General features: G+C 43.6%; 1 protein-coding gene across 1 annotated transcript; it reads right to left on the bottom strand.

Annotated features, from left to right (window-relative positions):
- Positions 1-951: 951 nt before the first annotated feature.
- Positions 952-27,583, bottom strand: LANCL3 (LanC like family member 3). The gene is given in 6 exon segments (XM_069757540.1): positions 952-1,242; positions 4,723-4,930; positions 10,913-11,110; positions 12,552-12,675; positions 27,032-27,329; positions 27,331-27,583. Coding segments are annotated over 6 exon segments (1,182 nt in total). The 5' UTR covers positions 27,525-27,583; the 3' UTR covers positions 952-1,082.
- Positions 27,584-27,746: the final 163 nt, after the last annotated feature.

Below are 27,746 nucleotides of genomic sequence, written 5' to 3'. Positions count from 1 at the left end.
CTTAACTTAAAATATCCTACTGCTCATTAGAGATTGTATTGGTGTTATATGCTGACCTGAATTATTAAGACAACATGAAATATATACCCAATATATTTATTTAATACAGTTATAGATCTAATTATACATGATGGTCTATGACTATACTGCATTTCTGTCCCACTGAAGACTTAGCTCATTTGTTCCATGTTTCTTTAGTTTAGTTCTGGTCTTTGGTTTGTGTGTCCATGTGCCATTTCAGAGACTGTACCTACAACTTAAAGATTAATTGTTGCTTTAATTTTCATTTACTAAATCAATAGTACACATGAAAATAAGCAACTTTGCAACATATCTTTAAAGAAAAATGTGCTTCTTTCATTTGTGCATCTCTTGGCAGGAAAAGTGCAATGGCAAAATTGTGCGCACATTTTTGCAGTGTTTTTGGTGCAGATTTTTCCCCACTCATTAGTATGGGTGAAATCTGCAGTAAAAACGCTGAAAGGATTGACATTCTGCAGATTTAAATCCATCACAAATAAACAACGTGTGCACGAGACTTCAAGATACTCACTCACTTATCGGGCATAAGGAAACTCTTCAGGTTTTGTGACAAATCTGCATTGAAAAAAAATGCAGCAAAAACGCAAAGTGTGCACACAACCAAAAAGTTAAGTTTTATTTAAAGTCTCTGAAATAAACATATTGCTGAAGGTAAAAAAAAAAAAACTTATGTCAATTGTTCATCCACACAGACTGTAGAATAGTGTTTTGCTAGTATGCATGTGCTATTTAACCCCTCATATGTCTAGTGTTATTGGGGCACTTATTGCTCTCTTATACTTTGTGATTGTCTTGACTGCAGTTATGAAGTTAATAAAATATAGGTAAATGTTTGTTGAGTGAGTCTTTTTTATTTACCATACTGGTCCATTATTTTATGGAATGAAATAATGCCATCGTGTTGTATGTCAGGACAATAGCTTTTACACAGTATATTCACAAAAGTGGACGACCTTCTTTGATTTTCAGCACATAGACTCCCTTGGAAATATAAATGCTAATGTAATTTAGGAGAACCTGAATAACACTTCTGCAAGGACTTACACAAAGACACTGAAAAGTGGAAACTCTGCCTGGTTTGGCTGCAGTAAATCAACCAGAAAGCAGACTGTCCCTGACAAACCTTCATAGAGACTGTAAAGGCTTTCAATAGTGCATGATCCCATTCTGAATTCCTCTGAAGACAGAAATTCTGCAAATCTAGAGAGAGAAATATACAGAATTACTAAGCCTAAATAGGAACAATTTCTTATACTGGTGTAGAGTTTAGTATCTGAGCATTAGTGTAGCATGCACTGCGAGCCTGACCATATAATACAGGAACAGCCAGAGAATTAAAGCCCCTTATACATTAGATAACTGTCAGCCAGACAGTTGTTCAGCCGACTGCTTTCTCTTTCAACTCTCTGTTACATAAGAACCTTCAGCTCGGCCAAATATTAATTTGTGTTCAAAGAGTAGAGTGAAGAAAACCTCCGCCAAACAGCTCTGGGAGCAGCTTATTTCATGAATAGCAAAAAGGGTCAGGTATTAAATTTCAAACTGTTGGTCACTTACCGTATCTCCCACCCACCATTTTGCAGGAGAGGGTCAGGAGGCTGATTAGACTTTTTTTTTTTGGCCGTATAAGAGTCTTAACCTATCCTGTGAATTGCAGGGTTAAAAAAATTCAAACTAAGCCTACAGTTGTGCTCAAAAGTTTCCATACCCCGGCAGAATTTTTGCTCTCTTGGCCCTTTCAGAGAATATGAATGATACAGTGCCTTGCGAAAGTATTCGGCCCCTTGGAACTTTTCAACCTTTTCCCACGTATCATGCCTCAAACATGAAGATACCAAATGTAAATTTTTGGTGAAGAATCAACAACAAGCGGAACACAATTGTGATGTTGAACGACATTTATTGGTTATTTTAAATTTTTGTGGAAATTCAAAAACTGAAAAGTGGGGCGTGCAATATTATTCGGCCCCTTTAACTTACTACTTTGTTGCGCCACCATTTGCTGCGATTACAGCTGCAAGTCGTTTGGGGTAAGTCTCTATCAGTTTTGTACATCGAGAGACTGAAATTCTTGCCCATTCTACCTTCTTAAACAGCTCGAGCTCAGTGAGGTTTGATGGAGATCATTTGTGATTCTTGATTGGATTGAGGTCTGGACTTTGACTTGGCCAATCTAACACCTGGATACGTTTATTTGTGAACCATTCCATTGTCGATTTTGCTTTATGTTTGGAATCGTTGTCTTGTTGGAAGACAAATATCCGTCCCAGTCTCAGGTCTTTTGCAGACCAAACAGGTTTTCTTCAAGAATGGTCCAGTATTTGGCTTTATCCATGTTCCCGTCAATTTTAAATCGTTTGGCATAGTTGCCAAAAAGTTCAATTTTGGTTTCATCTGACCAGAGCACCTTCTTCCACATGTTTGGTGTGTCTCCCAGGTGGCTTGTTGCAAACTTTAAACAACACTTTTTATGGATATCTTTGAGAAATGTCTTTCTTTATGACACTCTCCATAAAGGCCAGATTTGTGCAGTGATTGCTGTCCTATGGACAGACTGTCCCACCTCAGCCATAGATCTCTGCAGTTCATCCAAAGTGATTATGGGCCTCTTGGCTGCATCTCTGATCAGTCCTCTCCTTGTTTGAGATGAAAGTTTAGAGGGACGGCCGGGTCTTGGTAGATTTGCAGTGGTATGATACTTCTTCCATTTCAATATGATCGCTTGCACAGTGCTCCTTGGGATGTTTAAAGTTTTGGAAATCATTTTGTATCCAAATCCGGCTTTAAACATCTCCACAACAGTATCACGGACCTGCCTGTTGTGTTCCTTGGTCTTCATGATGCTCTCTGTGCTTCAAACAGAACCCTGAGACTATCACAGAGCAGGTGCATATATACGGAGACTTGATTACACACAGGTGGATTATATTTATCATCATTAGGCATTTAGGACAACATTGGATCATTCAGAGATCCACAATGAACTTCTGGAGTGAGTTTGCTGCACTGAAAGTAAAGGGGCCGAATAATATTGCACGCCCCACTTTTCAGTTTTTGAATTTCCACAAAAATTTAAAATAACTGATAAATTTCGTTCAACTTCACAATTGTGTTCCACTTGTTGATTCTTCACCAAAAATTTACGTTTGGTATCTTTATGTTTGAAGCATGGTATGTGGGAAAAGGTTGAAAAGTTCCAGGGGGGCGAATACTTTTGCAAGGCACTGTAACACCAAAACTTTTTCTAAACTCATGGTTAGTGGTTTGATGAAGTCCTTTATTATCAATCTACTGTGTTTTCTCTTTTTAAATCATAATGACAACCCAAAACATCCAAATGACCCTGATCAAAAGTTCATATACCCCATTTCTTAATACCGTGTATTGCCCCCTCTAACATTAATGACAGCTTGAAGTCTTTTGTGGTAGTTGTGGGTGAGGTTCTTTATTTTCTCCAATGGTTTCCTGTGCTTTTGTAGCTCACACATCCCCAAAACATCAGCGATTCGCCTCTGTACTTTACCGTAGGAATGGTATTCCTTTCATCATAGGTCTTGTTGACCCCTTTCCAAATGTAACATTTATGGTTGTGGCCAAAAAGTTCAATTTTGGTCTCTTCACTCCAAATTACCTTGTTCCAGAAGTTTTGAGGCTGGTCTGTGTGCTGTTTTGTGTATTGTAGAGATACTTTGTGGCAATTGCGCAGTAATGGCTTTCTTCTGGCGACTCGACCATGCAGCCCATTTTTTCTTCAAGTGCCTCTTTTATTGTGCATATTGAAACAACCACATTGCTAGTTTTCAGAGAGTCCTGTATTTCAGCTGATGTCATTTGTGGGTTTTTCTTTACATCCCAAACAGTTTTCCTGGCATTTATGGATGACATTTTTGTTGGTCTACCTGACCGTGGTTTTGTTTTTACAGAGCCCCTGATTTTCCATTTGTTAATCACAGTTTGATCGCTGCTGACTGGCATTATCAATTCCTTGGATATCTTTTTGTATCCCTTTCCTGTTTTATACAGTTCAACTAGCTTTTCCCGTAGATCCTTTGACAAGCATTTTGCTTTCCCCAGGACTCACAATCCAGAAACGTCAATGGCTGGATGAATGATGCAAGAGTCTGTCTGGATCCCAGAAACTTACTCAGATTTTATACACGCACACGGATTACAAGCAAACAGGTCACAGGTGAGGATGTTACCTTTAGTAGCCATTCAAACCCATTTGTGTCAACTTCTGTGCATGTTTTCAGGCCAAAATCACCAGGGCATATGAACTTTTGAACAGGGTCATTTGGATGTTTTGGGTTGTCATTATGATTTAAACAGAGAAAACACAGTAGTTTGACAATAAATGGCTTCACCCAACCACTAGCCATGAGTGGAGAAAAAATTTTGGTGTTATCATTGCTATTCTCTAAAAAAGGCCAAGAAAGCAAAAATTCTGCCTTGTATGTAAACTTTTGAACACAACTGTATTTTTTGACCTAATACAAGGCCTTCTTATATACCTAATTATAGCAATAAAGAGCATAGAGGGATCTATATACTCTATGGATTAAATATATCTCTATTCCCTTTCATGCCTTCTGCCCCAAATTCAAATAAATCGAATTTCCAAAATGATTAATTTCACACAAAGTCAAGGAAATCACAAAAATGAACTGCCATGTCACTAACCTCTGGGCTCTGTAGATGTACGTGGAGTTGCCTGTAAGTCTGTAAAGTAGGAGAAACACATAGGCACTGCCAGCAACTCCATGACAGATCCCAGGTCCTTTCTTCAGCAGGCCCTTCTGCCAGGTCAGCTCTCCACAGCGGATACAAGTGTCCAGGTAGCATGGCTTCTTTGACAGTAAATATGCTTTTGCAAAAAGATAGGCAATACCTGTAAATATAAGGACATAACATTGTAGATGGAGTATCAGACGGAAAGCGAACAGATGTATAACGAACACAGAGCGATATATCAGAGATTGCTGCATATGGGAAGGAACTCTTAAGGTTCTTTTGTAAACTATAAAAAAATCTAAACACTGCAAGGCATTTTAGGTCTGATCACAAGAAAAAGCCATGTAACATTTAGTTCATGTTCCCAGGATGGGTTTTTGGTGAGTTTTTGACACTGCGTATCTTCCCTGCACCCAAAACTCAGCATCTTAGGGTATGTTTCCACATTCAGGAAACGCTGCGTGTTTGACGCTGCATAGAAACGCAGCATCAAACACGCAGCGTCCAGATGTTACAGCATAGTGGAGGGGATTTAATGAAATCCTGTCTCCACTATGCGTGGTAACACGCATCCGGCAGCCCTGTGATTCCGGACATGCGGCGCGTCTTTTTAGATCGCAGCATGCGCTGCGCCGCCGCAAGGTATAACACAGGGCCCTATGTGTGGGGTGTGATGATACCGGATGTGTGCAATGAACACATCCGGAATCATCGCGTCCCCAGAAGGGGGCGGAGCGATTTTGCCGCTCTGTCCAAACCGTCGGCCATCCTGAACGTAGACACGTACCCTAACTGTTCCAGAAAAGTGAATGGGATTTATAGACATCTCCTGTACACTGGTATGATGAGTTATGGGCAGATGGTCTCCATGCCAGATTTTTATTAATGACTCATTATGGATCTATACACGGATTTACGTTACTGCTTTGTAAATGAGCCTTAGCAGAGAGTCACACGAGAGTATAACTTGGACGAGGATCACAACACAATGCTCGGACTGGCTGTCAGTTGCATAGAAATACATGCTGTTATGCTCCTGTTTGGAGAGCCATCGGCCAGTCCGAGCATTGTGCTGCGATCCTCATCTGAGCTATACGGACTCTTCCATTAATAAGGGACCGAAAACTTTCAGATGATACATTGCATCATCGAGGGCTGTATTCACTAGGATTTTTGATAAATGCTTTCGTGTATCCCCTTATGGCAGACCTGGGCAAGATGCGGCCCGCGGGCCGCATCCGGCCCGCCTGACGATTGTAAACGGCCCGCCGCCCCCGCTCAGCCAGCCGCCAGAGACAGTGCAGCAGCTGCTGCGCGTCGCTGGTTCCCCTTCCCTTCAGCCACTTCTGCGCCTGTGCACCCTGCATTCCAACCCCTGTCCGTGCGCCTGCGCCTGTGCGCCCTGCATTCTAACACGCTGACCGCCGCTGGCACTTCCGCATCAGGGAAGCGCCAGCAGCGGTGGCGTCACTCAGCGTGACGCGTGCATACATCATCCCCTCACAGGAGAGATTCTATTCTAGCCTCTACCTCACAGCACATCAACAAAATGGCGCTGATCCCCCTCCCACAGCTGTGACCTGGAGAATCCAGGGGCTGCGTCCTGGTCATAGCTGGAGCACAGCTACTCTGGCAGCCAGGGCTGATGAGCCGCCATCAGTGACACTTTGGGAAGAGATCTCCCCTCCAGTCTCCGCTTCCTTTCTGATTTATTCCCCCGATGGCAGAGAAGGGGAGGGAGGATGAGGAGGGTAAGTCACAAGGGAGGAGAGGGGGGAGGCTTCTGCACTCAGCACAGGCTGCTGCTGCCGGAAAGTTAAGTGCACTGTCTGCGCTCCATCACAGCTGGCAGCTCACTATGCCATGGCCGAGACGACAGCACAACAGCAACTTTACTGCTCAGATAGCAGTGTCCGTGTGCCAGTGTGCCCGGGCTCACACACTGCAGCCTCGGCTCCTGCATTACCGTAACTACACTGGTGCTGCAGCAGATCTATTGTCTCCAATTACCAACATATCTATCTATATCTAGCAATAAGCGCCACTTCCTGCCATGCTCATCTACATCAGCCAGCATCCTGGGCTACACCCTGGGCATCACAGACCCCCCTATCCCCCCCCCCAGAGCATCACAGACTCCCCAGAGCAGACCTTGGTCTGTGGTAAGTGCTCCATGCCGCGGGGACCGGGTGATGGAGGTGCCTGCCTGCCTGCATGCATGATAGGGAGGGGGAGGGAGCAGCGGCCAGCCCTGGGGGGAATGCGGATGGGGGCAGCACAAACAGCACATTATGGGCCTGTGGGGCACATTTATCAGGAGTCAGGACAGTATGATAGGGGCACAAGTGACAAATCAGGACAGTATGGGCCCTATACTGTCCTTATTTGTCACTTGTGCCCCCATAGTAAGATAGCATATGTATACTACAGTATTGGGCAAAAATGAGTTAATTATATTAGTCTGGCCCTCTAAAACCATCCAAATTTCTCATGCGGCCCCATGGCAAAATTAATTGCCCACCCCTGCCTTATGGGATCTAATAAAAACCTAAATCCGCAGCTTACTATTCTTAACCTTTTCTAAATTATCAAATACCGTAACTTGTCTGTCTTTTTGTATGTGCAAAAAAAAAATGAGTCTATACATATAGAACTTTGCCAACTTTCATTCATTTATCTTTTGATTTTACATAGGCTGAAGATGCAGATTTAAGTAGTGGACACAATGAAACTCCACATGTAGGATGTCCAGTCATTTCCCTGATACTATTACTAAAGCATTTATAATAATAATAATAATTTTATTAATATAGCACCAACATATTCCACAGCACTTTGCATTATAGATGGGATTTGTACAGACAATAGGAACTACACCATAACAGTAATTACAGTTCAAAGCAGATACCAAGAGGAATGAGGGCCCTGCTCGCAAGCTTCCAGACTATGAGGGAAAAGCATTTAGATTTTTCTTGCAGTGGTATTTAAGAGGGGCATCTGTCGTGAAAGGAATGACCCCAATACTGAAGGAAGCTTATTACTATTAGCCCCATGGTATATATTCAGAAGTACAGGGCATGCCCTTGATTTGGGGCCCAGCTATTGCTCCCTGCCATGTGTATGAGGCTTTACAATTACGTTCATTTACAGAATATTATCTTGTCTTACTGGCAAGAAACAGGTTCATTGGGAAACAGAGCGTAACGACACATCTAATTGTTCTACTGTTGAGCCTCAATAGGGCTTAATTGGCACAATATTCGGGTTGGAAATGTAATCAGATTAACTCCTTCATTGCTAGTAATCATATCTGTAATTTCATTTAATTCAAAGCAGAAGCTTTTAGGCCAAAACAGATTATTTTATGATAACGTTAACCAATGAGATAGTGGTTACTGTACTTTCATAGCTGACAATAATTACAATGTTGCTAATTTGCATATTTTAATTTTCAGTGCGGATAAGAAATCTTCTGGAAATCCATGGAAGGGTTCACTTCTGCCCTAAAATCACCATTGTATACTACACTCCTTACTGATTACTTTACAATTCTGATTTGACTTTACAAAAAAAAAAAAGAAATATCCAAATTGCAGCCAGGACACGTGCCTCATGTGAGATGCCAATAGCTTAGGCCTCATTCAGACAGTGTTTTTTTTTTCAAACAATTATAATGGACCACATTTCAGCAGGGCGTGGTCCATTTTCCATTTTTTACCATGAGATTTTCATCATTTTTTTCCATATGTGAATTTTTCTCAAGCTTCTATCAAAGGACACGCTTCGCTTTGTTGTGCCATTCAATATTTTTCACGGACCGGTACACCTGAATCGGTGCGTTTGATCCATGACATTTGCAGCCGGTCATAACAACTAAAAGGGTGCTCTAAATACCAAAGAAGTTTGTTATGAAGGGGTGGAATTATTCTGAAACTGCAGTAGTCATTAAAAAAAGGCAATTTGTTGAATGTGAAGAATTTGTTGATCTATTTAATTTTTTTTTACTTTATTGGTTTATTTGCTCACGGGATAATAATGTGGAGCCACCTGAAGTTGTGCCCCCAGAGAATTCTGGGAGTAATACCCCCTTGGTAAACACCATAAAGATCAGCACTGAATAAAAATTCCCATATTTCTGGAATTGTAAGACAGATTTAAAAAAAAATTGAAAAAAAAAGACAGCTTACTCAAATAACAGCAAAAATTGGTCACTTTTCACCTTGTGAGGCCGGCGTCACACTACCTTGTGTAGTGTGCCTTTTCTGGGGTGGCTGGGGGAAGATGTTTTTAGCCGGGGGGGCCAATAACCATGGACCCTCTCCAGGCTATTAATATCTGCCCTCAGTCACTGGCTTTACCACTCTGGCGGAGAAAATTGCGCGGGAGCCCACGCCAATTTTTTCCGCTATTTAACCCTTTAATTTAATAGCTAGACAGCCCAAATTTTGCACATACACACTGCAAACATTAGTAGTGTGGATTATGCAAAAAAATGGGGATATGAGATGGTTTACTGTATGTAAACCATGTCTCATATCATGTCGGGGTTAGGAAGGAGATAGCAAAGCCGGCAATTGAATTACCGGCTTTTAAGCTATCTTGCGCTGGATGAAATATTGATATATATATATATATATATATATATATATATATATATATATATACAGTACATATGTTTTTATGTTTTTGGGAGCACATGGATCCATTGTATGTCCGTATGTCAGTTTTGCAAGCCTGCGAGAAAATCTCGCAGTACGGATGCCATACGGATTACATACGGAGGATGCCATGCGCAAAGTACGTTGACACACCCTGCCTACGGAGGAGCTACGGACCACTATTTTGGGGACTTTTCTGCGTATTACGGCCGTAAATTACAGACCGTATTTTTATACGCTGAGTGTGACGCCGGCCTGACTGGTCCTCTGTAAAACTAACATAGTAACATAGTAACATAGTTAGTAAGGCCGAAAAAAGACATTTGTCCATCCAGTTCAGCCTATATTCCATCATAATAAATACCCAGATCTACGTCCTTCTACAGAACCTAATAATTGTATGATACAATATTGTTCTGCTCCAGGAAGACAACCAGGCCTCTCTTGAACCCCTCGACTGAGTTCGCCATCACCACCTCCTCAGGCAAGCAATTCCAGATTCTCACTGCCCTAACAGTAAAGAATCCTCTTCTATGTTGGTGGAAAAACCTTCTCTCCTCCAGACGCAAAGAATGCCCCCTTGTGCCCGTCACCTTCCTTGGTATAAACAGATCCTCAGCGAGATATTTGTATTGTCCCCTTATATACTTATACATGGTTATTAGATCGCCCCTCAGTCGTCTTTTTTCTAGACTAAATAATCCTAATTTCGCTAATCTATCTGGGTATTGTAGTTCTCCCATCCCCTTTATTAATTTTGTTGCCCTCCTTTGTACTCTCTCTAGTTCCATTAAAACTAAAATGGTTCCACCTTAATAGGAAATAGGATTTGACCATCACTGCTCCTCCTTACACTGCACTGTATCACGTGCCAGTCCCCATGTTTTCTCTTCTGGAAGGGGCCTCACATGAACACTGCAGCTAATCAGCAGTTGCTGATAGACTGCAGCCTTTACATCCTTCCAAGCAAAGTCACAAATGGTTTATTTCAGCTCGCACCAAATGTGAAGGTTTCAGCTGATCAGTACCACTGATTAACAGCAGTGGTGAATTTTTTTCTTATTTTCTCATCACCCTGAGCCTATTTAGATGTAATAGTGGTGAAACCCTACTGAGAGCACTACAGAAGACATGAGTAAACAAGCTCTAGGATAGATTTTCGGCAAGTCCAGACAAGCATAATGTCGATCTATATGACATCCTTGTGGGCAACGCACATGACAGCACATACACCACTGTAAGTGAATGGGCCAGATCACGTGATGGTTTTCCGGGTGGACTAAGGGTTCTAACTGTGTCAAACAGCACCTTGCATGTGTGTCCTGAGACTTCATACTTTTCACTATTACTGCCCCCTACTCCAAGGTCTGATACTACATGCTTATATATTATACAATCTCATTGCTGGAGGACCTTTTTTACACTCCGTCCACCTCAGTATAACAGATTATGATTAGGCATTACCAAAAGAAATGACCAACCTGGGGCTCCGTGACACCAGTGGACAAGTTCATTTTCACGTTCTATTACTTCTCCAAGCTCTGGTGGCCAATTACAATTTTGTTCTTGGTTCACAAGAAAGTCTACACTTTGCCATACGAGGTCCCGGTCAGCTGGTTGTAGGTAATCCTGGCAAGACAGTAGTATTTGCAGTATGGAAGAAAGTCCATGTGCTGCCCCTGCAGCAAGAAGAAACTACATGATCAGGACTGTGTAAGTGGCTTAAAAATCATCTGAAAATGTCTTCATTTGCTGTGAGTACCTGGCACAGTCTAGTTTGTATAGATTGGACTGCATGAAATGAATCATACTGCATCGATGTATCATACAACAATGTATCACACTGCAACGACGTACACATTTTGCATTGTGTATGAAAGTAAACTTATTTTTTCACTGCTTCTATAAAATGCATACATCCAAAAAGTTCCAACATACCATGTATAATTTTATTGTAAGCTTCTGATACCATATAGCGGTCTCTGCTCGTGCTCCTTCACATACCAGTCTTTCTCGTATGACTGAGCTTTTCATAGTGGGGAAGTTCACGACCGATTTTTTTTCTCCCAGGACAGAGTTGTCCACACAAAAGCACAGACTTGTCCGACATTGATCCAAGTGTCAAACTTGCCCATGCAAGTCTATGGCCATGTTCACAGTTCACTATATAGTTACTACTTTACCTCAGTATTTCTAAGCTAAAACTAGGAGAGGAACAATCAGAGGAAAAGTATAATAGAAACATATGCACCACTTCTGTATTTATCACCCACTCCTGGTTTTAGCTACAAATACTGAGGTAAAAAACTCATCAAATACTGAACGTGTGCATGTGACCTATGGGTAAGTGAAAAAAAAAATCAACACTCAGACTAAGGCCACGTTCACACATTCAGTACTTGGTCAGTACTTTATCTCTGTATTTATAAGCCAAAACCAGGAGTGGAACAGTCAGTAAAAAAGTATAATAGAAACACGTCACCACTTCTGTATTTATCACCCGCTCCTGGTTTTGGCTTACACATACTGAGATAAAATACTGAGCGTGTGAACGTGGCCTATGTATTATTAAAAAAATTGAGAAAACTCATTTTTATTTCATCTGAGAAAAACTGATGAAACTCTAACAAAAACTGATGGTAAAAATTGACATACGGGCTGAACTCTGAAAACATTGTAATCCAAAACACTGATGAAACGTGGACCATTTTTTGCATATAAGCAAAATCGCTGAAGTGTGAAGGAGCGCTTACCCATAGATTTCCATTGTTAAAAAAACACGGGCGAATTAAAGATTGGGTTAATTGGATGCTTTTGTAAAAAGTAGTGCTGAACTATTCCATACAAGATTAAAAACAAAAAAACAAAAATAACTAAGTAAACAAAAGGACATTCTAAAGAAATGGAGGTTTATGGATTTTCTTTACATACAATCATGGCCAAAAGTGTTGGCACCATTGAAATTTTTCCCGAAAATGAAGAATTTCACCTAGAACATTATTGCAATTACACGTTTTCTTATACACGTGTTTATTTCCTTTTGGTGTATTGGAACACAAAAAAAAAGAGAAAAAAAAAGGCAAACTGAAGCTATTTTCATACAAAACCCCCAAAATGTACCTAGGTATTCTGTCCCATAGTAAGAATACATAAGTGGAAATGGTTTCCTCTTCTTCTTTGAATACTGTTTCCCAGACTCCAGGATGGCGACACAGATTGACTTGATCTGTGCTGCTGTTAATACCTGTAGATAGAGGAAACATTATATATCAGTATATATATATATATATATATATATATATATATATATATATATGTTACTGTAAAAGTCAGAAGGACGGTAAAACTTTTACAGTAACATATATATATATATATGTATATATATATATATATATATATACACACAGTTATATGAAAAAGTTTGTGCACCCCTATTAATCTTAAGCTTAATGTTTTATAAAAATTGTTTTTTTTTTGCAACAGCTATTTCAGTTTCATATATCTAACAGAAAATGTGCAATCTGCATTCAAACGAAATTTGACAGGTGCATGAGTATGGGCACCCCACCAGAAAAGTAAAGTAAAAAAAAAAAAAAGTAAAGCTTTTCCTTCAGCCTTTTCTGTGTCTCTAAGGGCAGTCCCACACGTCCAGATAATTCCAGTACCGGAAAAATCGGTACCGGTGCGTTTCTGTGGTACATCAGTGTGGCACACGTGTGCCGCCCGTGTGCCCACTGGGTACCACACGCACCGTGCCGGAGACAGCGCTAAAGTTTAGCGCCGTCCCCGGCATCGTACTGAAGCCCCATTCATATGTTCCCTGCAGCAGCGTTTGCTGCGGGGAAGATATGAATAATAGTGTTTAAAATGCAGATCCAGGTCCCCCCCCCCCCCGCTGTGATTAAAATACTCACCCAGCTCCCTCGCTGCTTCCTGTTCTTGCCGCACCATGTACTGTATGCGGTCACGTGGGGCCGCCGATTACAATCATGAATATGCGGCTCCACCTCCGAAAGGGTTGGAGCCGCATATTCAGTACTGTAAATGAGCGGCCCCACGTGACCGCATACAGGAGAAGATATTCATATCTTCTCTACAGCAAACGCTGCTGGAGAGAAGATATGAATGGCGGCTTCAGCACCAGTGGGGGGACAGCGCTTAATGTAGCGCTGTCTCCTGCACGGCACATGGACTGCACATGGACGTCCGTGTGCGGTATGTGTTTTACACGGACCCATTGACTTTAATGGGTCCGTGTAATCCGTGCGCTCCCACGAACACTGACATGTCTCCATGTTTGACACACGGAGACACGGTCCGCAAAAAATCAATGACATCTGAAAAGATGCATTGATTTTTATGTGTCTACGTGTGTCAGTGGCTCCGGTACGTGAGGAAACTGACACCTCACGTACTGGAGCCACTGACGTGTGAAACCGGCCTAATGATACGACCTCTCTCAGCTGAAGTGGCTAAGCCTCTAGCAAAACCCGTACTAGAGCGGGAGTGGGAGTGATGAGTCCCACCACTAAATCCTCCTCATCATTCCAATGAAACCCGCCCTGGAACTATCACAAAGGTGCTGCACCAACAAGTACTACCTGATGTTAAAATCTTGCCCAGCTTAACTTTCTGGTAGAGATCTACGCTCCGTCCAGTATCTTCCCTGTCAGATGCCTACAATGGGTACAGCGAAAACCATACATACTGTGTCTTCACAACCAATGGGAGGATGACACCTACTAATCAAATTATTGATACATGTTATATTGGAAGAATAGTGACTTTATGGCTACAATCCAAAATGTATGAAATCTACATTAGAAAGCAATAAGAGCAAGAACCAGGCAGTTATAACACAGGAGTAAATGAAAGGCAACCATTATATAAATACCTTTCCTCCTAGAAATACCTTCCTATGTCATCACGGCCAAAGGTAATTACTTAAAAGCTTTTTAAGTGACATATAAACAACTTAAGGGCTACCAAGCAATCTTTGTGATTAAATATCAATCTAAAGATGTCTAGAAAACATAAGATATTGATTTACAGGCAGGCACTACGGTAATTAGAAGGATTTCTGTTGGGGGGCCCTGACTGTTACTAAACATATTGCACATTTCCCTATTAACCTAATACAATGTTTTATCTTTTTTGTGATTCTACATTATTTGTGTGTGTAGTAACGTTAACCAGTTGAAGACAGAACCATTTATCTCTGTTCGTCACCAGGCATATTTTTTTTTTCCATACACGCAGATTAAAGAGCTATAAAGAATTTAAAAAAAAATCTCATTCGGATATTCAAATAAATTTTAAATTTTTCTTTTAGAGATCCATAGGGCTTCATTTTTATGTCACTGTCATATTCATTATTTCTTTTTTTTCCTAATATCGGGCGATATCAGTGGAAAAATTAGGGAAACAATGACCAAACAAGACAACTAAAATTGTAAAATTTGTTCCCTATTCTGCAAAAAATATTTTCATATATTGGACAAGTTCTTTTTTTTTTTTTACAGTGGTGGGACTAATTTCATCGATTTGGATTGATAGTGGCTTTTTTTACAATTACGTATTGTGCCGCCATAAGGTCATAAAAAACCTTTGGAGGCATTTAAACCTTTTTTATTCTCCCCTTATTTCCCCTGTATCTGGGGCTGGTATTTTAGCCCTAGTTACAGCAGAAATGTAACCTCCTCCTACATAGCAGAGATATCCGAGTCTCCTACCACCTAGCAGCTGCTGCTTCTTCCCTTCCTTCTGCTGTCAGCGCTTCCTACTACTGTGCACACAGAACTTCTTTAGAGATGTGAATGTAAGCGGTTGAAGAGGAAGAAGAGCGTAAAGGAGGTTGCTTTCCCTGCTCCTTACCTGGGACCACTTAGTCTGACAGCTGGGTTGTTGGGGGGGAGGACTTTCTGCCCTGGACAGAGGGGACCATGTGACTGCTGGGGGCGGAGAGGAAGAGAAAGGAGTGTGGTCAAAAAAGAGCGGGAAAGCAGAGCGCGCAGAGGAGACCATGTGACTGCTGGGGGCGGAGAGGAAGAGAGCGGAGTGTGGTCAGAAAAGAGTGGGAAAGCAGAGCGCGCGGGACAGTGCACCAGAGAGAAAGCAGGCTGCAGCGCCGCACTCCCCACGAGAGAGTGCTCCCCGTGAGGGCACTGAGGCTGAGATACCCACCATAGTGAAGGCTGTATGTGAGGGTGTGGACTCGGAAGCCTCCGTAATCAGAAAAGACTTTTCCCCTGACAGTGCAGAGACAGTGACCCGAGCGCGCATCCCTGGGGACCGCAGTGACAAGCCAAGACTCCCTGAGTGTGATAAGTAAACTGCCCAGTGTGTGTGTAGCATTGCTACTGCAGACAGACTGCCAGCCCAACATACAGAGACTCCTGCAGCAGTGTGACTGTGCTACTTCCTGCTTCCAGTTTCACTCTGAGAAAAAGACTGCAAAGATTTAACCCCGGAGTCTCCAGTTCCCATGAGACAGAGGAGACACTTCAGAATCTTCAAGTGCTGGTGGTGACTGTACCCACGTTGGAATAAGGACCTTCCAGTCAGGACCGCCCTGGACTGATAAGTTACAAGAACACTCGTTAACCATTTCTATTCCGCTTAACTACTTCATAGCTTCAGTTAGCTTGCTGTGTACTGTTATACTGTTTGCTTTATCTCTACTAACCCCATTTTCTCCCTGCGAGGAGATTCTTACTCCTGTTAATAAATCCCTCTCAACAGTTGGTCTGTCTATTCCGTGGTGACATACTCAACCCTGCACCCTATTAGATGTATGTAATAAACCATCTGACCCTTCTTTATGGGGACTCTGTTTCTGACAGTTGGATCCACCCTTCCACATATTTATGTTCGTGTGTAGCTGTGTTTCCTACACAGTGATGTTTTAGAATGGATGTTTAAAGTCTATTGACCGTCTGGAAGTAGTTAACCCCTTCATGACCCAGCCTATTTTGACCTTAAAGACCTTGCTGTTTTTTGCAATTCTGACCAGTGTCCCTTTATTGGACCCCAGTAATTGTTGCGCAGTTAATCCTGAGTACACTGATACCCCATATGTGGGGGTAAACCACTGTTTGGGCACACGTCGGGGCTCGGAATTGAGGGAGCACCATTTGACTTTTTGAATACGAGATTGGCTGGAATCAATGGTGGCGCCATGTTGCGTTTGGAGACCCCTGATGTGCCTAAACAGTGGTAACCCCTCAATTCTACCTCCAACACTAACCCCAACACACCCCTAACCCTAATCCCAACTGTAGCCATAACCCTAATCACAACCCTAACCGCAACACACCCCTAACCACAACCCTAACCTCAACACACCCCTAACCCTAACCACAACCCTAATTCCAGCCCTAACCCTAAGGCTATGTGCCCACGTTGCGGAGATTTTTCAGCATCATTTTTGAAAAATCCGCGGGTAAAAGGCACTGTGTTTTACCTGCGGATTTTCCGCGGATTTCCAGTGTTTTTTGTGCGGATTTCACCTGCGGATTCCTATTGAGGAACAGGTGTAAAACGCTGCGGAATCCGCACAAAGAATTGACATGCTGCGGAAAATACAACGCAGCGTTTCCGCGCGGTATTTTCCGCACCATGGGCACAGCGGTTTTGGTTTTCCATAGGTTTACATGGTACTGTAAACCTGATGGAACACTGCTGCGAATCCGCAGCGGATCCGCAGCCAAATCCGCACCGTGTGCACATAGCCTAATTCTAAAGGTATGTGCACACGCTGCAGAAAACGCTGCGGATCCGCAGCAGTTTCCCATGAGTTTACAGTTCAATGTAAACCTATGGCAAACAAAAATCGCTGTACACATGCTGCGGAAAAACTGCACGGAAACGCAGCGGTTTACATTCCGCAGCATGTCACTTCTTTGTGCGGATTCCGCAGCGGTTTTACAACTGCTCAAATAGAAAATCGCAGTTGTAAAACCGCAGTGAAATGCGCAGAAAAAACGCGGTAAATCCGCCATAAATCCGCAGCGGTTTAGCACTGCGGATTTATCAAATCCGCAGCGGATAAATCCGCAGAGGACCAGAATACGTGTGCACATACCGAAACCCTAACCCTAGCCCTAAGCCTACCCCTAACCCTATTCTAACATTAGTGGGGAAAAAAAATTCTTTATTTTTTTATTGTCCCTACCTATGGGGGTGACAAAGGGGGGGGGGGTCATTTATTATTTTTATTTTGATCACTGAGATATAATCTATCTCAGTGATCAAAATGCACTTTGGAACGGGGGGGGTGGAACGGAGCACGGGGGGGTGGAACGGAGCACGGGGAGGTGGATCGGAGTGCAGGGGGGGTGGATCGGAGTGCAGGGGGGGTGATTGGCGCACGGGGAGGGTGATTGGAGCACGGGGGGAGCGGACAAGAGCACGGGGGGAGCGGAGCACAGGACGGAGGGGAGCTGGAGCAGTGTACCGGACAGATCGGAGGGCTGGGGGGGTGATCGGTGGGGGCACATTAGTGTTTCCAGCCATGGCCGATGATATTGCAGCATCGGCCATGGCTGGATTGTAATATTTCACCAGTTTTAATAGGTGAAATATTACAAATCGCTCTGATTGGCTGTTGAAAGTGAAACTGCCAATCAGAGCGATCGTAGCCACGGGGGGGTGAAGCCACCCCACCTGGGCTAAACTACCACTCCCCCTGTCCCTGCAGATCGGGTGAAATGGGAGTTAACCCTTTCACCCGATCTGCATGGACGCGATCTTTCCATGACGCCACATAGGCGTCATGGGTCGGATTGGCACCGACTTTCATGACGCCTACGTGGCGTCATGGGTCGGGAAGGGGTTAAAGGGAATCTCAGCAGGTTTTTGCAATTTAATTTGACAGTAGCATAATATAGGGCCAGTGAGCCTGATTCCAGTGATGTATCACTTAGTTTACTGGGTACAGCAGTTGTGACATAATCAGAGTTTTTAGATGCAACACGTAGCAGAGCTCAGAAAGCTAACCCCACCCACACCATAGCTTTCGATGTACATTGTCTACTGACAGTGAGCTGCTTATCAGAGGAGGGGGTGTGGTCAAGCCAGTGCTCGTGTGCACTGTGGTCAGGGCAATGATAATCTCCTGGTGATAAAACACTTATTGTAAGTAAACAACAGCACACAGCCTAATAAGTGACACATCACTGAATTCAGTGTCTCAGCTGCTACCTCGTGCTGTCCTCAGATTACGTAGCAAAAACCTGATGACAAATTCCCTTTAGGTTATGTGCACACGTAGAAAGGAGCTCTGCGGATTTTTCCAGAGTGGATTTGAGAAATCCGTAGGTTAAAGGCACTGTGTTTTACCTGCGGGTTTACCACGGTTTTTATGCGGATTTTGTGCAGATTCCACCTGCGGTTTTACGCATGCGGATTCCTATTATGGAACAGGTGTAAACCGCTGCGGAATCCGCAAAAAGAATTGACATGCTGCAGAATTTAACCCGCAGCGTTTCCGCACGTTTTTTTCCGCAACATGGGCACTGCGGATTGCGTTTTCCATAGGTTCACATTGTACTGTAAACGCATGGAAAGCTGCTGCAGACCCGCAGCTGCAGATCCGCAGCAAAATCCGCAACGTGTGCACATAGCCTTAATATACGTAATGTTTCCTCTGCTGTGACACTGGCTTCACAGTATTAAGCTGCCCATGTGTTTATGACCGAAGAGCTTATGACTAAAATGCAGGCTCTCTGCTGCAAGGAGTCATTTCATATGCAACAAAAATATGTAACCACATGACCGGACACTGAACAACAAATGGGGATTGTGGTAATGAAATGTTACTGTACTTGCCACAAAAATATCCTGCACATAAAAATAGCTGTGCTCTGAAAACCTAAATGTCATCGCGGACACTTCACTGGTGTAAGAATTACTATTCATATACAATGTGTTCATAATTATTATGCAAATTGGATTTAAGTGTCATAAAAATGTAATTGTTTTGTTTTTCAAATAAACTCGTGGATGGTATTGTGTCTCAGGGTTCAATGGATCACTGAAATCAGTCTAAGGGTATGTTCACACGTTCAGGATTTCCATCCTTTTTTTTTCCTGACTGTTTTTTAAAAAACTGCAGCTCTTGGCAGAAAACGCAGGTCCTTTTTTTGGTCCTTTTTTGGTCCGTTTTTGATGCGTTTTTTTGATGCAGTTTTCTAGCCAGAGTCTGTGTGTTTTCTAGGAATTTTTTTAGGGTTAAAATGGCTGAAAATACCCTAACCCTACCCCTAACCCTACCCCTAACCCTAACCCTACCCCTAACCCTACCCCTAACCCTACCCCTAACCCTACCCCTAACCCTAACCCTACCCCTAACCCTACCCCTAACCCTACCCCTAACCCTAACCCTACCCCTAACCCTACCCCTACCCCTATTCTAACCTTAGTGAAAAAAAAAAAAAAAAAAATTCTTTATTTTTTTATTGTCCCTACCTATGGGGGTGACAAAGGGGGGGGGTGTCATTTACTATTTTTTTATTTTGATCACTGAGATAGGTTATATCTCAGTGATCAAAATGCACTTTGGAACGAATCTGCCGGCTGGCAGATTCGGCGGGCGCACTGCGCATGCGCCCGCCATTTTGCAAGATGGCAGCGCCCAGGGAGAAGACGGCCGGACGGACACCGGGACGCCGGGTGAGTATAAGGGGGGGAGATTAGGGCACGGGGGGGGCATCAGAGCACTGGGGGGGGGCATCGGAGCACGGGGGGGCGGGATCGGAGCACGGGGGGGCAGCCACACTCCGCCCACGCACTTCCGCCCGCTCCCCGCACTTCCTGCTGCAGCGGTTCTGCACATCAAACCGCAGTAAAACCCGCAGATATATTTTTGATCTGCGGGTTTTACTGCGGTTTGGACCTCACAATGGAGGTCTATGGGTGCAGAACCGCTGCGGCTCCGGAAAAAGAATTGACATGCTCCTTCTTTTTTCCGGGAGCTATTCAGCGCGTCTTTTTTTTTACAATTTCCGGACCATGTGCACAGTGTGTCCTGTTTTCCATAGGGTACAGTGTACTGTACCCTGCATGGAAAACAGCTGCGGAACCGCAGCGGCAAAACCGCCGCGGTTCCGCGGTAAAAAACGCACTGTGTGAACATGGCCTTAAACACATGTGATAATTAGTTTTCCACGTGATTCTAATTAAAGGAAAACTACTTAAAAATGATGTTCCACATTATTAAGCAGGCCACAGGTTTCAAGCAATATGGGAAATAAAAAGGATCTCTCTGCTGCTGAAAAGCGTTAAATAGTGCAATGCCTTGGACAAAGTATGAAAAAATTAGATATTTCATGAAAACTTAAGAGTGATCATCGTACTGTAAAGAGATTTGTGACTGAAACAGAGCACAGACAGAGTTCATGCAGATAAAGGCATAATGAGGAAGGTTTCTGCCAAATTCATTGGGTTAAGAGAGCAGCTGCCAAAATACTATTATAAAGCAGCAAAGTTATTTGAAGCTGCTGGTACCTCTGGAGTCCCTCGAACCACAAGGTGTATGATCCTTCAAAGGCTTGCTGTGGTGCATAAACCTACTATTCGGCCACCCCTAAACAGTGTTCACAAGCATAAATGGTTGTAGTGGTCCCAGACATACATGAAGACTGATTTTCAAACAGTCTTGTTTACTGATGAGTGTCGAGCAACACTGGATGGTCCAGATGGATGGAGTAGTGGATGGTTGGTGGATGGCCACCATGTCCCAGCAAGGATGTGACGTCAGCAGGGAGGTGGAGGAGTCATGTTTTAGGCCAGAATCATGGGGAAACAGCTGGTAGGGCCCTTTGAGGTTCCTGAGGGTGTGAAAATGACCTCTGCAAAGTATTTAGAGTTTCTGACTGACAATTTTCTTCCAAACATGCCTTCAGGAGCAAAATCATCTTCATGCATGACAATGCACCATCTCATGCTGCAAAGAATACCTGAGTCATTGGCTGCTATGGGCATAAAAGAAGATAAACTCATGGTGTGGCCACCATCTTCCCCTGACCTCAACCCTATAGAAAACCTTTGGAGTATCATCAAGCAAAAGATCTATGAGGGTGTGAGGCAGTTCACATCAAAACAGCGGCTCTGGGAGGCTATTCTGACTTCATGCAAAGAAATACAAGCAGAAACTCTCCAAAAACCCACAAGTTTAATGGATGCAAGAATTGTGAAGATGATATCAAAGAAGGGTTCCTGTGTTAACATGTAACTTGGCCTGTTAGGATGTTTTGGAGTTAAGTAGCTTTTTTGTTCAGTGAATGTGACCTCCTAATGCTGCAAATTCCACAAATGAGCATTTTCAGTTCTTTAAAACAAATCAAATGTTTATAAATTCTACTGTGCCTAATAATTTGGAACAGTGCATTTTGAGTTTTTATTCATTTTGGATATTATACTATATATATATATAGATGCTCATGAGGAGAACATAATTTTACCTCTATACAAGTCACTAGTTCGGCCACACTTAGAATACTGTGCACAAGAACTGTGTACGGTCTCCGATGTATAAGAAAGACATAGCTGAACTAGAGCGGGTGAGGAAGAGCGACCAAGGTTATTAGAGGACTGGGGGGCCTGCAATACCAAGATAGGTTATTACACTTGGGGCTATTTAGTTTGGAAAAACGAAGGCTAATGGGTGATCTTATTTTAATGTATAAATATATGAGGGGACAGTACAAAGACCTTTCTGATGATCTTTTTAATCATAGACCTGAGACAGGGACAAGGGGGCATCCTCTACGTCTGGAAGAAAGAAGGTTTAAGCATAATAACAGACGCGGATTCTTTACTGTAAGAGCAGTGAGACTATGGAACTCTCTGCCGTATGACGTTGTAATGAGTGATTCATTACTTAAATTTAAGAGGGGACTGGATACATTTCTGGAAAAGTATAATGTTACAGGTTATATATTAGATTCCTTGATAGGGCGTTGATCCAGGGAACTAGTCTGATTGCCGTATGTGGTGTCGGGAAGGAATTTTTTTCCTCAATGTGGAGTTTACTCTTTGCCACGTTTTTTTTTTTGCCTTCCTCTGGATCAACATGTTAGGGCATGTTCGGTTAGGCTATGGGTTGAACTAGATGGACTTAAAGTCTTCCTTCAACCTTAATAACTATGTTACTATGTTACTGTTATCACTGGGAGGTTTCTTCAATAAAATTCGATGTATACTCTAACGGGTGATGACTTTTATTAGACTGACTGTCATTTGCACCGACCATTTAGGAAAATCCAAGAAAAATATAATTTGCATAATAATTTGGAACATGGTGTACTTGTGGGCAGAAGAAATGATGAATAATATATATAATGATGAATATATAATATATATATACTGTATATATATATATATTCACCTGCAAATATATATTTTTTACTCTATATAGATAGATATCCATGTATGTAAACGTTAAATAAAGACAGTGCAGGAAACAGTATAATGCTATATTTGCTTATGGTGTGTAATAAGAGATGCTGCAACACCCAAGAGAGCATACTCTTATTTAATATGCTAGTGCTTATTTCTAGAATATTAATGCATGTTCATGTGACATTTTTTCTTGGCAGGTTTGGAATAGATTTGCTCCAAGTGACGCCTGAAAGGTCACTGATAAAATACTTGACAGAATCTTCATATTCATTTCTAAGGTAAAATGACATTGCATTCAAACAGGCTTTTAGGTTCCTATATTCAGGCTTTTCAGCATCTTGCTGGTTTTACATTGCATAAATACGCAGCTTCAAACCCGCAGCAATTCCTGATCATGGGCACCGACCCTAACACATCAAGCAGTTAAAAGTGAGCAGACCATTCTTTAGGTGTTTTCCGCTAAGAAGCAGCTCCATACTTTACAATAGAAGTCAATGAGAAGGTAAAAGGATGCGTCGGCATCGCTTTCTAAGCATTTTTGCCTAAAAAAAAGCTAGCGTTTTATTCATTGCTTAATGTATTTAAAACAAAAAAAAAACATTTGAAAATCATTGCACTCCTGAAAAATGCTTAAAGCACCACTCCAGCTGTTTTTTTTATTGGTGCTTTCAATGTACCAATTCCCCTGCCTCATACTCACTTGCCGCCTCCTTCATCATTTTCCAGCATCGCCGGTGAAAAGTGACCTGCCGGCAGCTCCAGTGTTTCATGGAGAGGTGCAGAGGTCTCGTTCTGGCTCTCGCAGACTTGTATTGACAGCTTGTGACGTAGCGTCTGGCCTTCCGACGGCAGTAGTTGCACCCACAAGTTGGCGCCGGGGGACTAGAGCGATGTTGAAAAATGATGAAGACACCAGAGGGTGAGTAGATGATCGGGGCAGGGAACTTACATATAAAGCACCACTCCAGCACTGGAAGAAAAAACGCCAAAGTGGTGCTTAAAAAGAAGCAGAAAAAATATTAATTTAACTGAAGGGAACTTGCTGGTAGCTTCCACCTGCCCAGACCACGGGCACCATAAAATTCAGATGGCCTCCCTCATTGCAGACAGTCATCTTCTGAAATGATGAGGTTAATAAACAAGTGGGGCACAAAGAGAAAAGTCCTGTAAGTAAGGAGGGAGACACTTGTCAATCAAGATGAGCCAGGGTGGAGAAGCTGAAGCTGTGCAGATCCATCTCCTTGTCCATGGCTCCTCATACTAACGATGCGTCCGCTAACGTGCAGCAGTGTTTCCTAACACGTAATTTTCTGTAATAAGGGAGCGCGGCCATGCAGGCAACGGTGAAGAAAACCTCAACTCCAGGGAACACAGGTGATTGGGACTTTATAAGAGCCGTGCCATAGATTCTCTAGCACAAGTAAGGGTTGCCTTTATGGCACAGTACTTGGCGCTGGAATAAAGGGATTTCCCGATAATGTGATACCAATGGTGGCATCAGGACATTTCAGAGTAGATTGCGCTGCTGTATAGAGGAAGCAGTCCAGAGTGGGATAGTAATTTCATAGTTTTTATTTTTACGCCCTTTGTGTTCACACCGAGCTCTTTTACAAGAACGTAGATGGATCCTGCTGGCATGATAGGACAGCTCCTCACTATCAGATCCAAAGCGGTCAGCTGTTATTAGGAGAAATGAGCGAATTTCATCGGGTCAGGGCTTATTCGGTACGCGCTATAGCGATCAGATTCGCTCATCTCTAGTTATTAGCTCTGACCGGATCTAAGCATGGAGCTCATCTGCATGACTCAGCAGCGCCCCCTAAACACAGCTGTACAATGTGTTCATCTGCCGGTGACAGCTGATCGGTGGGAGAGCCAGGTATGAGACCACCCATCTGATGATATTGGTGACCTATGGTGGAGAACAATGTTATGGGCACAGGTAACAGCCCGCACCACGGGCAGATGTGTATCATGTCTGTCTATATAGGAGGTCGGGTCTACAGAAACTGAAAAATAAAGTTACATCAATAATAACATCAGACACTGACAGGGCCCGAACATTTAACACATCGGTGACTGAACATTCAGCTCAGCCATACTATCCTCCACTAGGAACACCGGACCTCTGATACATGTATGTATGTATGTATGTATGTATGTATGTATGTATGTATGTATGTATGTATGTATGTGTATATATATATATATATATATATACATACATATATATATATATATACTAGATGGTGGCCCGATTCTAACGCATCGGGTATTCTAGAATATGTATGTATATTGCAGCGACATACTATATAGCACAGGCCACGTAGTATATAGGAGCCATGTATTATATAGCATACAAATAGTACGTGGCCTGTGCTATATAGTATGTGGCTGCTATATACATACATAAATATTGTAGAATACCCGATGCGTTGTATATAACGCAGCCCACGCAGTATGTAACACAGGCCACGTAGTATATAGCAGCCATGTAGTATATAACACTGCCCACGTAGTATATAGCAGCCATGTAGTATATAGTACTGGCCACGTAGTATATAGCAGCCATGTAGTATATAGTACTGCTCACGTACTATAAAGCAGCCATGTAGTATATAGTACTGTCCACGTAGTATATAGCAGCCATGTAGTATATAACACTGCCCACGTAGTATATAGCAGCCATGTAGTATATAGTACTGGCCACGTAGTATATAGCAGCCATGTAGTATATAGTACTGCCCACGTACTATAAAGCAGCCATGTAGTATATAGTACTGTCCACGTAGTATATAGCAGCCATGTTGTATATAGTACTGCCCACATAGTATATAGCAGCCATGTAGTATATAGTACTGCTCACGTACTATAAAGCAGCCATGTAGTATATAGTACTGTCCACGTAGTATATAGCAGCCATGTAGTATATAGTACTGCCCACGTACTATAAAGCAGCCATGTAGTATATAGTACTGTCCACGTAGTATATAGCAGCCATGTAGTATATAGTACTGGCCACGTAGTATATAGCAGCCATGTAGTATATAGTACTGCCCACGTACTATAAAGCAGCCATGTAGTATATAGTACTGCCCACGTAGTATATAGCAGCCATGTAGTATATAGTACTGCCCACGTACTATAAAGCAGCCATGTAGTATATAGTCACGAGACCGCTAAGTCTTCTGGATAATTTCACAATGCATCTCTGGGACCGGAAGCTAGTGGAAGGAGCGAGCGCATCCGCGGACTACGGAGGGTGAGTATAGCAGGTTTTTTTTATTATTATTATTATTTTTAACATTAGATTCTTTTACTATTGACGCTGCATATGCAGCATCAACAATAAAACGTTGGGGACACACAGGGTTAATAGCAGCGGTAACAGAGTGCGTAACCTGCGGCATAACGCGGTCCGTCACCGCTGGCATTAACCCTGTGTGAGCGGTGACCAGAGGGGAGTATGGAGCGGGCACTGACTGCAGGGGAGTAGGAGAGGGACTAATCGGACTGTGGCCGTCGCTGATTGGTCGCGGCAGCCATGACAGGCAGCTGACGAGATCAATCAGCGACTTGGATTCCATGACAAACAGAGGCCGCGACCATTGAATATCCGTGACAGACAGAAGGACAGACAGAAAGACTGAAGTGACCCTTAGACAATTATATAGTAGATATATATATGTCCAATGTATAAAGTGCACCCTCCCTCCTGACACCATCGGGGCTCGTTCACACCACCGTATTTTTGGTGCGAGTGCTATATGTTAGAAAAACAGAGCGCACTTGGGCCAATGTTAACCAATGGGGCGGGGCAGAGGAAGGATTTTTTTCACTGACCGAATCTACATGTGAAGAAACCAGCAGCGTGCCCTAGTATCTTCCGAGAATCGAAAATTGGCTTGACACGAAGTTGGCTGCCATTACAGCGTGTACCTGGCCATGCCCCATCCTCCGTTCTGCAGGTGCCACTGTATGGGCGGGGCTAGGGGCGAGCCTACAGATGGCACCTACAATCACTACTCATCCTCTGTGGGCACCGCAGCCTGGCACTAGGACATCACCACCTTTACTTGCCCCATGTGTAACACTCTGTGGCATCTTGTGTGACCTTCACAGTAACCCTGCACACAATGGTGGATGAGCCCAGCTCACCTGGGGGGCAGGCTGGCACCACCTGCGGGGCATCCTCTTACCTCCATGCCCAGCTTCTGCTTCAGCACCAGCGCGGCGCACAGGTACCCGCTCCTGCCCACGAACAGCTCGTCCGAGCCGCACTCCAGGAAGCCGAGCGGCACACACAGGTCGCTCAGCGCCCGGAACTTGTCCGGCGCCTGGCAGAAGTCCGCCCGTCCCTGCGCCCGGTGGATGAGCGCGGCCGCGGCGTACACCCCGGCGCCACCCAGCAGGAAGGAGGCGCGGGTCTCCCGGTCATAGTGCAGCACACACGCCGCGATGATGGAGCCCGCACGGTGCAGGTAGCTGTCCCGGTGGGCACTGGGAGACGTGGTACAGCATGTATGCCACCCCGGCCAGCCCGCCTTCCTCGCCGCCGTGTGCCGGTAGCTTCCCCAGGATGCGCTCCACCGTCCTGAGGACGAGCGGTGCCCCCAGCTCCCTGCTCTGCCCCGGCACCAGGCTGCCCTTGTAGTCAGAGAAGCGGTTGGTGAAGCAGCGCTTGTTCTCCATCTGCAGATGTGCCCGCACTGGCCGGTGGCAGAGCTGTCAGTGTGTGACTGTACATGCCGGAGCGGGGCGGCGCTGCAGCCACACGGGAGGCGGAGGGAGACCGTGCGCATGTGACCCGTCCTCCGGAGCTCCCTGAGGAGCCCACACTGGCCAACAGAAGAGTCATGTCACCGCAGTACTGTACATCCTTCATAGGACAGTGATTGGCTGCAGTGGTCACGT

This window comes from Ranitomeya imitator, chromosome 3, assembly GCF_032444005.1.
Source record: "Ranitomeya imitator isolate aRanImi1 chromosome 3, aRanImi1.pri, whole genome shotgun sequence".
NCBI classification, from domain to species: domain Eukaryota; kingdom Metazoa; phylum Chordata; class Amphibia; order Anura; family Dendrobatidae; genus Ranitomeya; species Ranitomeya imitator.
Note: the sequence above shows the minus strand (reverse complement) of the source record. Positions and strands in the feature narration are given on the sequence as shown.